Genomic DNA, 15,870 nt, shown 5'->3' with positions numbered 1-15,870 from the left:
CAGGCACATGCTGCCACCTCACTGAAGCCTGGGGCCAGGAGTCTCATTGGTACCAGCTTCCAAGGACAGTCATGTTTTGTTTGTTTGTTTGTTTGTTTTGTATTAAATTCTTTTATTGGTACATTGTAGGTATACAACACAGTTACATTTCTCATTGGGAACTGTCCCTTTACATGATGCATCTTGGTTCTTATTTTTTCCCCATTCCTAGCCCTCCCTTCACCCCCTCCACCCTTCCCTATTTACAAAGACTTTATTTCCATTTTTTCCATTTCTCATCATTTTTCCTTTCCCTTCTTTCCTTTCCCCTGCCCCTCCCACTACCCCTACCCCTTTGGACCTTTTCTTCCTATTTTGCATTATCGATGATTCATTCTAATCATTGGTACATTTTAGGTATACAATATAATGACGTTCATCATTGGAAATTTGCACCTTTACATAGTCTCTCTTGGTTCTTATTTTTCACCCTTGCCCAGCCCTCCCTTCAACCCCTCCAGTCCTCCCTATTTACAAAGATTTTGTTCCTATTTTTCCATTTTCTCATATTAATCCCATTCCCTTCTATCCTTTCCCCTAGCCGTCCCACTTCCTTCCCCTTTGCCCCTTTTCTTCCTATTTCACATGACCTATTATACATTTAGTCCTCATTTACACTTTCAGTTTCTCACACCAGAGAATCTATTCAGTATTGACACATGTGTGTCCTATTTATTTCACTTAAGAGTATTGCCTCAATGTGCATCCACTTAGCTATAAATGTCTCTAATCTCTCACTTTTGATGGCTGAGTAGTACTCCATTTTATAAAAAAACCCACATTTTCTTTATCCAGTCTCCAGTTGATGGGCATTTGGGCTGTTTCCAAGTTTTAGCTATTACAAACTGTGCTGCTATGAACATGGGTGCACATATATCACTGTGGTATGATTCTTTTAATTCTTTGGGGAAGATCCCCAGCAGTGGAATAGTGGGGTCAAATGGGACTTCCAGTCCTAGTTCTTTGAGGTGTCTCCATACTGATTTCCACAGTGGTTGCACCAGTCGATACTCCCACCAGCAGTGGAGCAGGGTTCCTCTTTCCCCACAGCCCCGCCAGCATTTGTTATTGGTTGATTTCATGATAGCAGCCATTCTTTCTGGAATGAAGTGGAATCTCAGCATTGTTTTCATTTGCATCTCTCAAATGACCAGTGATGTTGAACATTTCTTCATGTATTTATTTGTTATTTCTACTTGTTTGTCTGAGAAATGTCTGTTCATTTCAGATGCCCATTTTTGGATTGGGTCTTTAAATTTGGGAGGTCTGATCTTTTTAAGTTCTTTATAGATTCAAGATAGTAGATCTTTGTCTGAGGAAGAGCAGGTGAAGATTTTTTCCCACATTGTGTGTTGTCTTTCCTCCAGTGAGGGTGTTTGGCTCCTTTATTGAAGATGCGATGGCTGAGTGTGTCTGGCATTGTTTCTGCATCTTCTAATCTGTTCCACTGGTCCTCAAGTCTGTTTCTTTGCCAGCTACCATGCTGTTTATATCACAGTAGCTTTGTAGTAGAGTTGCAGGTTGGGGATTGTGATACCCGCTGCCATGTCTCTGTTACCTAGAATTGCTTTTGCTATTCTGGGTCTCTTCTTGTTCCAAATGAATTTTTGGATTGTTTTCTCGAGGTCCATGAAGTATGCTGCTGGGCTGTCAATTGGAATTGCATTAAATCTATATAGCAGTTTTGGAAGTATGGCCATTTTCACTCTATTAATCCTTCCTACCCAGGAGCAGGGGATTTCTAGGACAGTCATGTTTTACCATAAAATGTGCCATGTTGGGGAGCTTGTTCCAATCCCTAACAGTCTTCATTTAAAGCAGATATATGATACAACCCACAGTTCATCACAGGTTTTGGGAGTTGGTCAGCCCTTTGATTCTGGGCAGTTGTGTCGGAAGGCAGTGCCCTGGGAGCCTTAGTGTTCCCAGCTAGGCTCCTTCTAGGCAGGGAGTACAGGGTCTTGGCTCACTGACCTCTCCTTGTCCAATGCAGCCCAGCGGTCGGCCCAGGAGCTTCCTCTTGTGGAAAAGCAGAGCACAGACAGCTACCCAGTCATCGGTGGGAAGAAGATGATCCTCTCTGGCCATAACTTTCTTCAGGACTCCAAGGTCATTTTTGTGGAGAAGGCTCCAGGTACATTCTTTAAAATCTGCCATCTGAGTTTTCTGCTGGTGGGAACTGGCTTCTGGTTGGTAAGGGGCAGTCTGGTCATGGGATGGGAAGGCATGAGGCCCATGTGGCTACCTCTGCACACATGCGTCAGAGTCCTCTAGTGAGTTCTTACTATTGCAGGTCCTCCAGGTCCATCCTATTGAATCTGACTGTCAGAATTAAGGACAGCCTGTGGTGTTTGTAAGATTATTTGTTGTACTGTGGGTCCCTGGTCTGCTTGGAGTGGGAAACTGGGCCTGGTACCTCTTGTCAGGCTCCCAGCCAGCTCTCCCTCCAAGCCCTTTCCCTTCAGCTGCCTTTGGTAAGGGCTTCTTCCCTCCCTGCCTCAGGGAGAGCTCCTCCCACATCCTCAGAGAGGGGACCCAGACAAGCAGCCAGTTGGTAGCAGGAAGGCGTGGCATGCACATGGGCCTGCTGATATGGCGCTTGGTGGCTGATGCCACAGGCCCAGTACTGTTGTTCTTGGAGTCATCATTGACCCTCAGAGCCACTACAAGGGGTGTGTGTGTGTGTGTGTGTGTTTAAGAGAGATCTCTGTGTCCACAAGCCCCAGGAGGGCCCTGTCACCCTGCAGAGCCCCTAGGAGGTTCTGGAGCATGGCCCCCCCATGGTTTAAACTGACCTTGTTCTCACTCTAGCTCAGCCTAGAAATACCTCAGTTGGCTTCTGTTCCCAGGGGTAAGATTGGAAGGGCTTGGGGTGTTTTCCTGGGGCTGTCATGTCTCTGGACACCTCAACTGGACACTGACCCGAGGAACTCAGCTGTCCCAGCATGGTGGGGACCTTGCTGGCTCCAGGTGTAGGTGTATGCTAGGTAGGGCTGTGTTGACCAGAGGGGCTGGACAAGACATAAAGAGCCTGTGCTCAGTGGTGCTTAATTGCAAAGACAGAAGGGTAAACTGTACAAGTGTGTCTCAGATGTAGGAGGATGAGTGTGCCGTGGCCCAGAGGGGTGTGTCCTTGCTCATATGGCACTGTGTCAACCCTGCTGCCTCAAAGACTTTGTAGTTTTGTTTTTGGAACTGGGTTCCTATGCTGAGCTGGATTCTGGCACAGGCACCCCTTGTCCTCTGCCCAGGAGTGGCATCTCAGGATGCTGTGCCTCTGCCCAGGTTAGGCCAACAAAGCAGCAATCTACACAAGGCTTGTGTTTGGTAGCTTTTTTCCTTTTTCATATTTACCAACTGGAATTTTCTTGAAGGCGGCCAGTCCGGTACTTACTCCAATCACTGAAAACCACTGAGGCATTCAGCCTTCATAATGGGATCTTGATTTTGTACAGTTTGCAGGAAACTTAAGTACTTCAATCAACACAAGCTTAGACGTCTTTCACGTTTAACTTGGCTTGCCTATGTAATCATGCACATAATTGGAAAATATGTTTTAAATTATAGAGAAAACCCAGCTAAGTGAAATGATAAGGAGAATTTGCATTGCCCACGCCCTTCTCTGGAGGAGGCTAATTCTGAAGTAGTTTAACCTTCAGAGTCTCAGGAGTGTCACTGTGTTGGGGGAAGAGTGTTAGATGTGGCTCTTTGCTCTCTGTCTGCTCTCAGTGAGGTGTTTGTGATCAAACTGAGTGGAGCCATGGTGCCTTGCTGCTGCACACCACAGTATCCTGACACTGTCTTGACTATTTTGCCTTTTTATAGTTCTTCAGGCTGGGGAGGCTGAAAGGTACTTTCTGCACACGTGTTGCTGACCTTGTTTGCGGAGGGTCCAGCTCCTGTGAGGTCTGCCATATTGGAGCCCGTGCACAGCACGGTGAGGTGAAGTCCAGCGTAGGGCTCATGGTTTCGAGGATCCCACCATTAACCTCACCTTCCATCCTCACTGATTGATTTCCACCTGTAAAGCTCAGCTCCTATGGCTACCTGAGGGAGTATCCCAACCACACTTTGGGCCAATGCCAGTGGACTCATGTGTTTTCCCTTCCTGCCTGAGAGGTGGTCAGTCAGCTGGCTCCTCAACCCACTGTCTGCAGGACCTCTGGCCCACAGAAGGAATGCACTAAATGAGTGGATGTCACATACGTATGCTCTGTACCATGATCTCACAAACAAAGAATTACTGCAGTTATTGCAGTTCTAGACAGTATTTGAAATTTCATATTTTATATTTTAGTAGATGATATGCCTGCCCATATGCCTGATATGTACATACAAAGTGTATGTTTTCAAAAGAAGGGAACCAATGACTACTACATAGTCCATACTGCACACTCTCACCTTGGTGACAAGCTTTAGGTTTGTTTTTGTTTTTGTTTTTTGTTTTAGAAACCACTACAATTGAATTAAAAGCACAATTGTCTTCTTGTCTTCTGATGAGGTATCCATACTGTTTTCAAGCTCTGTTTTAGACCGCTGCTCACAGTTAGGGGATGAGGTGCGAGCCAGGTGACACTCCAGTGGGAAGTTGGCAGACTGGCGGGAGGAGCAGGCTTCAGCTGGAGGGGCTGTCCTAGGTTCCCCACTTGTCCACCTGTTCTAAGAACACGGGTGGTGGCAGTAGTTATATCAATATGGTTGTGTTGAGTGCTTGAACCACTCAGGACAGAAGTTGGGGCTTGAGCTGGAAGGTGACCTTCTCTGAATAAGAAAGGATGCTCTTGTCTTCCTGCTTCATTGAAACCTGTGCATGGGTCTCAGGAGCTGGTAGCTGGCCCTTACAGAGGAGTGCAGAGTTCCACATGTACTCCACCTTTGCTGCTGAATTCAGTAGGTGGGGATAGTCACCCTCATGGCCACAGGTGCTGGCCTATCCTGTGGACATCATGGACATTGGCTGGGCCTGCTGGGACACTCCAGTAGCCATGGGAGGGGCCTTCTTCAAGAACAATGAGTAGGGCATCCCTGGCTGCCTGTGATGAAGCTTCTGGGAGATAGTGTGTTTGTTCCCAGGTTTTTCTGGGTTGTGCAGTTGCCTTGTGGGTTGAAATAAGCTTTTCTTTCAAGGACTTGAACTAAGGGTTTATGTCCCCCATGTTAGATGATTTTTCTAATCATGAAAGTCAGTGGAGAATGTTTGTCCAAGAAGTGGAGCTGGCAGGGTGAGATCTAAGGCCAGTCACCCCCTGGTGCCAGGCCAGAACCCATGGTAGCCTCTGAGAGCCATCAGCCCCAGCTCCTGAGGCATGGGGGGTAAGGTGCCACTCCCCCACTGGAGATGGCTGCATCTGTGCAGATCCGTGGAGTAAGGCACGTGCTTGTGGATGCCTGTGGATATGTGAAGCAGTGAGGAGCACGCCAGTGCCCAATATCAGTGTGAACACAGAAACAGCCGTGTGAAATGAGATCACTGTCTTTTGTAGACTGGCCCAAGACAAGCAGAATGTGTCAGTGTTTGAGATCTTGATGCCTTAAGCCCCACCCAGTTCTGGAGGGCAGTTCCTCTTTATAAAGTCATTTTCTATTCTCTTGAAGTTTTATAAAAACAGGAGTGAAGCCTGCTTTGGTTTATGTTGCTTCATGAAAGCTAGTCCAGAGCTTAGGAGTTTAGGCCACAGTCACTGCCCCTGCTGACCATGCAGTGGGCTGGGCTCCTCAGCAGTTCTTGTGCTGATCTGGCCAGTGGTCATTGTGTGGCCCCGTGACCTGCAGGTAAACTGTGAACCAGGATGCACCAGGAGGCCTTCTCCCCAGGAGGCCTCCCCATGAGATCTGATGTCATGAGATGGACAGAGTGCCCCACATATAGGAGAGCAGGGGCCTGCCTTTGTACTGCTTAGGCCTAGACCTGGACAGCTGTACTGTACCAGATCTGGGGGACATCTTGCAGGAGTAGACACACTGGAGGCACCACAAATTAGACTACCTCCTTGCCCAAGCTTCTTTACCCTCTGTTCAGAGCCCCAACTAAGACTCCCGACCTAGCACAGCCTGACCCTACCCCCGAAATCCGGCACAGACAGATCCCAGCCCCAAACCCCCACACACAGGTCCCAGCCTGGCCTTCTCTTCCCTTTCTCTCTCTGTGGCCGCTCCCCAGCATTCCTGTTTCTTGATGTCCACCCTGAGAAAGGCAGACCTGGCATGTGCTGCCCCCTGAGGCTCATGCTACTGCCTTTTGCAGGCTGAGTCTGTCCTCTGTTCCTTAGGAAGGCCTGGGTGTGGGAGGGAGGAGTGGCTGGAGGTGGGTCATGTAGGGAGTGGAGGCAGGACACAGTGGCATTTGGGATATGATCTGTGTTATCTTCCTGCCTTCCTTGCCCTTGATGTGGAATTGTGGGAAATGGACAGCAGAAGCAGCCATCTCTCCCACCCCTCTGATGGCCCAAGTTATCCAAGGAAGACACTCAGAGAAAGACAGAGTGGAGGGTCTGAGGTTCTGAGTCCCACTAGTGACTCTCCTTGACATTATTGAGCCCTTGTGGCAGTCAGAACATGACAATTGACCTCAGCACGGAAGGGCAGACATAAATCTTCCAAGTGTATGTGTGAGTGGGGTGGAAGTGCCATGGGCCCCCACTGTGGGATTGAGGGACATCCCACTGGCTTTGGGGAATTGTGGTAAAAGGGCCTCTCGGTCTTCTGAGGACCTCTCTGTGAGCAGGGTTGCCCAACGAGTCTCTTCCAAGGATCCTGGAGTCTGATGCCCTGGGAGGATAGGAAGGAGCCATCCCCAGGCAGGATGGGCTAGGTTTTGGAGAGGGTCCAGGGCCTTGGACTCCAGATGGGCCTTGTGACCTGACTCTTCACAAGATCTCAGCATGTTTGTTCTTTATGACAACACACCTTTCACAGGAGTGAGCACTCCCTGGGTCAGTGCCTCCTCCAAGCCACGTTCAGGAAACAACTGTGAATTTCAGCTCTCAAGAAGGGCACGGACATGGCAGAGAGTCTTTTCTTACTTTTTTCTTTTTTAAAGTATGAACCTGTTCACACAACCTGTGTCAGAGCACATTGTTGTGTGACAGAGAAGGCGAGGGCAATGCTGCACCTGAGATGCTGAGACCTAAGGACCAGCTTGGGGAATGTGAGTGCGTGTGTGTGTGTGTGTGTGTGTGTGTGTGTGTGTGTGTGGTTGCATGTATAGGAGTTGAATGGGTCAGTGTATGCATGTGTCTCACTGGGTGATGTGTGCATGTTCACATGTGCATGAGTGAGTATATCATTGTGTGATGTGTAGCACGTGCATATGTGGGTGCATGTATGTCACTCACTGTGCTTCCATGTATGTACATACATGTCTCTAGTTGTGTGATGTGTGAGTGTGCATCTGTGGGGGGGTGCATGTGTGTCTCTGTAGTATGATGTGTGTGTGTGTGTGTGTGTGTGTGTGTGTGTGTGTATGAGAGTACTTGTGCAGCCAAGCCCCTTCTGGGCATCTTATGGGGTGCCAGCTGCTTGTTGCCCTCTGCCCTGCCACAGGAAACCACACATTCCCTGGTATCTGTGCAATCTTTCCACTGCGTGGCAGTCACAGCTGGGACAACCAGACACCATAAGTTGTATTTCATGTGCTCTGCTGGCGATGGAGCTGAAGCCACATGGTAGATGTGCCAGCGCCAGATGTGACCAGTGCCATCAGCAGCCTTCCCACTGCCTCCTTGGTCTTCATCCATCACGCTGCCCGACCGTCAAGGCATCTGCTAGTCACCTGCTTCCTTGGAAACTTCTGGAAGTTTCCCAGGCTCAGACACTGACAGCTTGGCTGTTCATCCAGTGCCGTGTGGCTGTCTAGAGCCAGCCGGTAGGAAAATACCTTTCTCTTTCCACTTCCCTGGCCATCAGCAATGGGAAAGGGAAAGATTGGGAAGGGCAGCGTCTGTTCCCAGGAGTAGCACGTCATCAGCTGGACACATGTCCCATTCTCCGTCACCGACACAAAAATACTGCTATGCTGCTCTTGCAGGGTGGGGTTTGTATGGCTGCCCTCGAGGCACTCTGTACTCTCATAATTAGGTCTGACACCTGTGCCCTCCACTAGCTGGCTCCCATGAGGGATGAACCCCATGGGAGGACAGTCTTACCTTAAGAAGGCTTTTCTTGCCAGAGTTGCCGTGGTCCTCCTTGTAGATGATGTTTCAGAGAGGCCTGGGAGGAAATGATCTCAGAGAAGGTCCGCGATGACAGAATCCATCCAGGCTGGCTGGTCTGTGATGGGAGGTGCCAGGGTACTGCAGACAGAGCTCCCCATTATTCCTATGATGGCCAAGACCCTGGGCATTCCACTTGTGAACCCAGACCTTCTGGAGGCACTGGACTTTTCCCTCTGGGTTCCTGGCCAACCTCGAAGTCAGAGCACAAGCAGAGAGCAGTGGAGAGTGGGCCAGGGGCAGCGGACTAGCGCTGGTCTGCAGAGTTGCTCACTTGAGCTTGACCGCTCCTGCCATCAGAAGCCCTCCTCCCCAGGACATGATGACCATGGCTAAAGAGTGGCAGGTGACAATGGGGTTGATCTAGGGACTCCTGCAAGCAGGACCAGCGGGTGTTGAGGGCACACTAGGGCATAGTGGAGGCTTGCCTCTGGCTGTCTCTGGGTGTGATGGTAGAGCCACCCCTTCGGATCTGCCTCCCTGCCCCTGGGGTGTCCAGACAGTGGGCTTGGCCCAGGGGCCTCCCTGGTAGCAGAGTTTTCTGTCCTGGACCTCACTGCTGAGGGATCGGCTGTGACACTGTTGGGAATTGCACAGAAACACATGCCCCATGCTCTTTCAGCACAGAAGCACACCAGGATCCCACAGATGAGGAGCTAGGCCGCCACCTTGTCCCCTCCAAGTGTTTTAGGACTTCCCCAGGTGTTTAGCACAATATCATTCGTGAGTATGTAGGATAATGTCTTTCTTATGTCAGTTTTAGTGACCTCTAGTCCACACACCATTCAGTTCACTCTTGAGTGTGCAGTCCTGTGGTTTTGGCACAATTATATGTCCAGGACATTTCTATCTCTCTGAAAGAATGCCCTTACCCATCAGCAGCACTTGTAGTGTCCCCTGAGGTTCATGTGCTGGAGGGAGGCATGATCCCCAGAGTGGCCATGTGGGCGGGGAGGTGGTAAAGTCTTGTGCACAGGAATGGGTCAGTGAGACATGGCCCCGGCAGAGATGAGGGTGGTTCTGGAGACCTGCAGGTCGCTAGTGGATGAGGCATCCTCAGGAGTGAGATTGCGCCCGCTAGCTAGCTTCTTAGGTGGCCACGTGCCCTCCACATTTTCTGCCCTGTGGTGCCATCAACATGGGGCCCTCTCAAAGACAGACAGATGCTCTAACGACCCCAGCCTCGTGTATTCTGTTAAAGCAACAGAGAGCAGAGTGACAGAAACCATCCGCCAGTCCCCTTTCTTCCTGTCCTCCAGCCCGGGCACCCACTAACCCCCTTTCCTTGTCTGTGAATTTGGCTGTTCAGGTTCTTTCACACCAGTGGACTCAGACTGAGTTTGTCCTTTTGTGTGTGACTTCTGTCACAATGCTTTCAAGGCTCATCCGTGTGGCAGCAGGTGCCAGCACCTTGAACCTCTCTGGGACTCAGTAATAAATAATACTCCACTATGTGGCTGGACCACAGTTTGTCTGTGTGAGTCAGTTGGTGGACACGTGAGCTGTGTCCACTGTTTGGTGGTTATCATGACTGCAGCTGCTGTGAATTGAGTTTCCACGCAGATGTGTATTCCATCCTACTGGGCGTGTACCTGGGGCGAGATTGCTGTGCTAACGCGGTGACTCCAGTTCAGCCACTAAGCTGATTTCCAAAGCATCTGGGGAGTCTCCTTTTCACTCTGGAGTCTTCCTGAGGAGGGTGGAGCTACGCTCCCAGAAAGACACACAGACCGGGAAGGATGGGCGTTTTCAGGCTGACTGCTGTCAGGTCTCACTGTCAGTCAGTCTGTGGAGGGCCGAGGTGGACATGCCTGTCTTTGCGTGGGTTCTTCTGGATCTCTGCACCTCATTGTTCTGTCCCGGCCCCTTGCAAAATGGGGTTGTTTGTACTGTTCCCTGGGCCCTGAGGCCAGAGCAGCAGAGGCAGCTCCAGGAAGAGGCCTCCTGCCCACCCTGGGCGGGTTCTAGGAGGCTGTCTCAGGAAAGCCTTCGGGTCCTGAGGAAACTCCCAGCTTCTTCCCCTGTGGAAACAGTGGCTCAGCCCACAGGCCTGGTGTGACTGGCCTGTGGGCCGTACCCGCAGCATCCAGCAGCCTGTGGAGCTGCCCCAGCCCCACAGGCCCGGCTGTGTGGAAACCTTTGGCGGGTGTGGTGGGGAAGCCTTTCCGATGACTCACGCTGCAGGGAATTCCCTAATGATTTGGAATATTTTTACTTCTGGACTCCAGCACAGTTTCCTACTGAGTGCAGGGAGCTCCTGATAAGACAGAACAAAGGCCCTTTCAGAGTGACCACCTCCCTCCTGGCAGAAGCTGGAGTTTGAACAGCCCTGCAGCTGGCCTCCCCTAGCGTGGGCACTTTGCAGAGGATGCCATCGGCGGATCTGAAGGCTGCAGTTGTCCTTGGAGAGCAGGGGCCACCCTCTCAGCAAAGGAACTAGTCTAACAGCTCCTGAAAGTGTGCCTGCTGACGAGCATCTCTGCCTGGCCTCAGCCCTTTGTCTATGCTTGGAACAACTGCTTTGTGTATGTTTCCAATCATAAATATATATTTGCCTTTAAAAGACCACAATCAGGCCCTAAAGAGCCAGCACCCACCCTCTTCACCTCTGTGACAGCTGAACATGGGGACAGGAAGGCCAGAAGGAAACCCGGGTACATACATTTGAACGTAGCACATACATTTTGGTGATTCCAAGAAGCCCATTTTAATGGGAAATCACGTGTTATGTGTGAATTACTCTGGTGCAACTTGGATGGCATGGGAGGCATGGTGTCCTTCTCTTGGTGGTGGGTGGTGGGCCAGGTAGGTGCTGGGCAGTGAGACAGCTCACATCGGTTCCCTCGGGGGCACTCTAGCAGGGAGCAGCCCCCACAGGCCACATGGCTCAGGAGAAAAAAGGAGTTTATTCCTCCTGCATAGCCACCTCCACCTGTGTTGCAGTTAATTTCTAGCTTGTGGCTTGAACCTACAAAACACCACTGCGAGAAGCAGCTATGCTTTGAAAGGTTGAGTGAAGAGGAGTTCCTGTGTCTCCTGGGAGGTGACAGGGCCACAATGTCTCCTCCTGGGGCTTTGTGAAATGAGATGTCCCCACTGTGGAGCACCTCCGTTTCCTTCTCCCTCTCCTAGCACATGTGCTGTCTCTGCTTCTCCTGCAGCAAAGGCCTGCACCTTCTCAGGACAGCTTCTCAGTGACATGTTACCATGGCTATAGTTCTCAGCTGGCAGAGATTGCACAGCGCTGTTGTGCCCAGTGTGCAGGAGGCAGCTCCTGCACATGCTGGGGCAGAGAGGACCCTTTTGGTAAGAGGACTTCAGAGGTGGTTTTAGGGTAGCATGGAGACAGGGCCTTTGTTATATGAAGGGAAGCTTTGTCTTTTGATGAACGGAGGTATCTGTGAGGGGGCATCTGAGCTGCATGGTAGGAGCCAAGGTGGGCAGGAGCCACACACAGGAGCCATCTGATGGGTCCTCTGTGGTGCATCAGCACATTTGGCAGGGGTTAAATGTGCTTCTTTGCCAAAGTCCCTGACCTGCCAGAGTCCAGGGGCCCCCTGCTTTGTGAAACTGCTGCTTTAGGAGTGGCTGGGTATTTTTAGTTTCCTGCTGTTTTCCAAGAAGGGGCTGGGTGCTGGTCCATACTGGGTCCCCGGATGCGTTTGTCTGGTAAATGGTTTGTGCAGGGCCTTGGGCATCCTGGAGGCTGGTTTGGCCCTGGCACAGCTGGGTGACTCATATTTCCACTCTCTACCCTGCCCGGCACTGAGGGAAAGGAGATTTTGTCTGATTTATCAATAATGCAGGTTTGTAACAGACATATTTTTTCTTTGAAAATGGAATTTAAGCAAAAAATAAATGTGTGGTCCTGTAATGGTTCATCCTGGCAGTGACTTCATTTTGGAAAATAAAAAGATGAGGAGGAAAAGGCCTCTGGGGGTCGCACATCAGTTCACAGTGACTACCCCAAATGGTCCCCAAATGGTGCTGTCAGAGGGTCAGAGTCACAAAGCTTGTGAGTGACAGACACCCATCCCCTGCGTGATGAGCCCACACTGCGCTACGTTCTCACTGCCTGCAGGGACCTTTTTATTTTTTTTTTTTAAACATGCAAACGGCCACTGGGCTAAGGTTAAAAATACCGTGTGTTTTGCATTGCTGTGTCCTGATGTGGCAAGTAGTCAAAGAAAGGCTTTTCTTATTTCCCCTGTAGTTCCCATGAGCAGAGGCTAGGGCCTCTCTGGCTCTACCTTCTGCTCCCCAAACACTCGGGAAGTTGGGTAGGGTGTGGCGGGTGGCAGAGCCAGGCTGGGTCTGAGCCTAGTGTACTTCCTACTGGGCTCCTGGGTCACCTCGTTTCTCCTTGGCGTGCTCTGCGTGGAGAAGGATGAGGTGTGGAGACCTCTTCATGACTTGTGTTGGGCTGGTGAGACACTTGTGCACTTGAATGCAGAGATGCTGAGCACAATCTCGGCTGTGTGGCTGCTCCTGAAGGCCAAGGTTGGAAGGAGCCCTGAGCACAGCCACTGGAGGCTCATGGTTCCCAGCCCTCTGTGCCAGGCCACTGCATGCTCCTTGCCCCCCACCTGTGAGGGTCAGCCATCCCTGGGCCCCAGGCTGCTGCTCTTGATCATCGTCCCAGGCTGCGATGTGCTCTCCTGCTTAACCTCCTCTCTCTGCATCCTGTGTGCCTGAGTCACCTGGGAGGTTTTGAGGGACATGCTTCCCGCCACAGTGACAGACCTCTTCCTGCGCTTTCTTCTAGATGGTCACCATGTCTGGGAGATGGAGGCGAAAACTGACAGAGACCTGTGCAAGCCAGTAAGTGTCCTTCAGTCTTGCATGAGGGGGGCCTGAGTAGGCTGGGCTTCATGTTTCTTTAAATGAAAGTACTCATGAAAAAATAGAACAAGTAATAAAACAATCATAAAACACCTGCTGGAACAAGTGCTATTATGATGCAAAATAATAGCAGAAGAGAATTGAGACCATAACAGTGGCCAGGAAGACATCAGGCTGGACTGGGATTGAAGCTTCTTCTCTCTTTAAGACACCAGAAAGCAGCCACCACCTGAGCTATATGTGCCAGGCCCTGAGTACTGCTAAAGTGGGGTCATGGCAGGAACAAGTTGTGCCTCTTGTTGGGGTCCTGCTCCCCTTGCCAGAGGTGTTGCCCTGTACAAGGGGTTGCCCTCAGAAGCCACAGCATTCCGAGCCCCCCAAGTGGGTACCCAGCACCTGCCTAGACACGCTGTGCCACCTGCAGACAGGGTTTCACCAGCATCCTTGGTGGTGACTTAACATCACCCTCTCCAGGGAACATCCCAACTGCTTAGCTGATTCTTATTTTGAGCTTAGCATAGATGCAAGGTCAGATCTAACTGGTTTGCTTGATCTGCTTTTTGGATTTTCCAGTGAGCCAGTGGACGTGCATATGCCAGAAGTCATGGCAAACGTGGCGTGATCTGTGGCTGATGTCACTAGTCTTTGTTTCCAGCCTACCCACGGCACACAGCATCTGCCCACATTCCTTCTTTACCTTTGTGGCTTCTTGGTACAGTTTGCTCATTGGAGGTACCTAGGAGAAATTATTGTTCTTTGATCAGTTAATTATGGAACCCATTTCTGTCCAAAATTAATGCTGCTACTCCAGCGTGGTAGATCTTCTTCCAGCCCTTTACTTCCAGTCTGCGTCTGTAAAGGAAAGTGGGCGTCTTTGACACAACACGGGCCACGTCTTGTTTTCTGATCCAAGACTCTGCTTTCTTCACTCCAGCACTTTTAATTAATGACTTAGACCATTGATGTGTAAAGTGATTGGTGATATCGTTGAATTAGTATCTACCATTGAATTTTGTGTGTGGATTCTGCCTTGTCCTAAAAGAATATAAAATACATCATGACTAGAAAACAGTGTTTTGAGGAAATCCAAAGTTGTCCCACACGTACACTCATTCCTCTGACCACTGTCCGAGTGGCTGGCCCTTCAGGTGGACACGGGGAATAGGCTTCTGCATCCACCCCGATTGTGTGACTCAGAAGCACCTTCTGAGCTAAGGACTTTTTTCTTGGTCTGTCTATCCGGAGACACTGGCCCCGGGAGTCACGTGAGAAGGGACACTTGGTGGCAGGCAGTGCAGAGCCCCTCGAGGACTCTCATCTTGGCAGGAGGGAGAGCATGGCTCTCGAAGGGCACTTGTTTCCTGTTTGCTGCAGGTCCAGCCCATTCCCCTCCTTGCAGGTGGCTCTGCCAGAACAAAGCATCTTTGATGCTGCAACTCTGTCTCCCTTTCCTGGGGCTGTAGCCTTTCCTGGGGCTGACTCACTCTTGGTGGTGGTGCTGGGTCTCCTCCAGAGCCCTTTGTTGACTCACAGCTCTGCCTCTGCCACTTTTCTGGCTTTCATTTGAGAAGGCCTTGAGGAAATGCTGGCTACCATGTGGCAGGACGCACACAGACACACGCGCACACGTGCACACGTGCACAGACACAGATGTGCACATGCACACAGACACACGTGCACACACACGCACAGACAGGTGCACACGCACACAGACACCCCCACACACAGATGTGCACACAGACACACGTGCACACACAGACACACGCACACAGACACACACGCACACATATGCACGCACGCACACACACACGGTGTATGTTAAAGCAAATCACATGGATGGGCTGGTGCCATTTAAAACTCTTACTTTTTTCCCCTGTTGACAAGATTTCCCATCACTTCATTTCCTTTCCATCTTTTCTCCATTCCTGCTCTGTGTTTAAGCACAGTACGCTAGCAAAGGAAGGATTTTGTGCTGAAATTTGTCTATTTAGAGGGTTGAAATGCATCAGCCAATGCCCACTTCAAGACCTGAGCGAGGGAGACAGAGCATTAGTGAGATACTTCCTTTCTTTGTCTGCTCTCTGCTTCTTGCTCCGTGATGACTTCTTTGCCTCTCTGTGAACTGCCACCAGTGAGCACCAGCTGTATGCAGGCAGTGGACTGCTGCAGTGTCCCTTTTGGTTTGGCTGAGTCCTCAGAAACCTCTCCGGGCAGCATCTTTTGTCTTTATCTTACCTGTGCAAAGGAGGAAACAGAGTTAGGCTGCAGCACTTCCCCCTCAGAATGCCAGCACTAGAGCAGAGACACACTGGCTGTGGACGGCCTGGAGGTGCTGACTGCCCCATGGCACTGACGAAGCCACACCTCCTGGTCTGTCTCATCCCGAGACAGCGGAGTGCTCGGGCAGTCTGTACCTGTGTGCTTCTCATTTCTTCCAAATGAAGTGAATGAAACAACCAAAACACGTTGCTCAGAGTGAGTGTGATCCCAGGGGATGGATCCCCAAGGGGCCCTCAAGCTGGCTCCTGGTGTCCACCAACCCTCAGTAGTAGACTTGGGGCCTCAGTTTCTTCATCTGTACAGGGAAGAGGTTGAACATTAGTTTTCTATTCTTTGGTCTTCTGTTTCTAACTTATGTAATTTATTATTAGCATGATTTAATCAATTTTGCATAACTGATTTGCTACAATTGTAACAGCACTTGCTAATTATAATTAGCACTTGTAACAGCTAATTACTTTAACAAAAGAAGTGATACAATAGATTTTTCTTACACATT

The 15,870-nt window shown here is 50.3% G+C and overlaps 1 protein-coding gene and 1 long non-coding RNA gene across 9 annotated transcripts in view; one reads left to right on the top strand and one right to left on the bottom strand.

Annotated features, from left to right (window-relative positions):
• Nfatc1 (nuclear factor of activated T cells 1) overlaps nt 1-15,870 on the top strand; it is a 117,430-nt gene that overhangs the window by 50,053 nt on the left and 51,507 nt on the right. For all 5 annotated transcript variants that reach the window (XM_004861916.3, XM_004861918.4, XM_004861917.3 and 2 more), the window contains exons 6-7: nt 2,033-2,173; nt 13,015-13,070. In XM_004861916.3, coding sequence (XP_004861973.1) covers nt 2,033-2,173; nt 13,015-13,070 — 197 coding nt within the window. The remainder of the gene's footprint in view (nt 1-2,032; nt 2,174-13,014; nt 13,071-15,870) is intronic.
• Nucleotides 103-15,870, bottom strand: part of LOC106010824 (uncharacterized) — a 53,401-nt gene continuing 37,633 nt past the window's right edge. For 2 of the 4 annotated variants that reach the window (XR_015442011.1, XR_015442012.1), the window contains one exon: nt 103-15,326. This is a non-coding gene — a long non-coding RNA (uncharacterized LOC106010824). Of the gene's footprint in view, nt 15,327-15,505; nt 15,667-15,870 lie in introns of all 4 variants that reach the window. The other 2 variants (XR_015442010.1, XR_015442009.1) reach the window with 2 other exon arrangements.

Source organism: Heterocephalus glaber, unplaced genomic scaffold, assembly GCF_053883595.1.
Source record: "Heterocephalus glaber isolate CG9 unplaced genomic scaffold, H.glaber_assembly_v1.0 deba00000331, whole genome shotgun sequence".
Classification (NCBI taxonomy): Eukaryota; Metazoa; Chordata; class Mammalia; order Rodentia; family Bathyergidae; genus Heterocephalus; species Heterocephalus glaber.
Note: the sequence above shows the minus strand (reverse complement) of the source record. Positions and strands in the feature narration are given on the sequence as shown.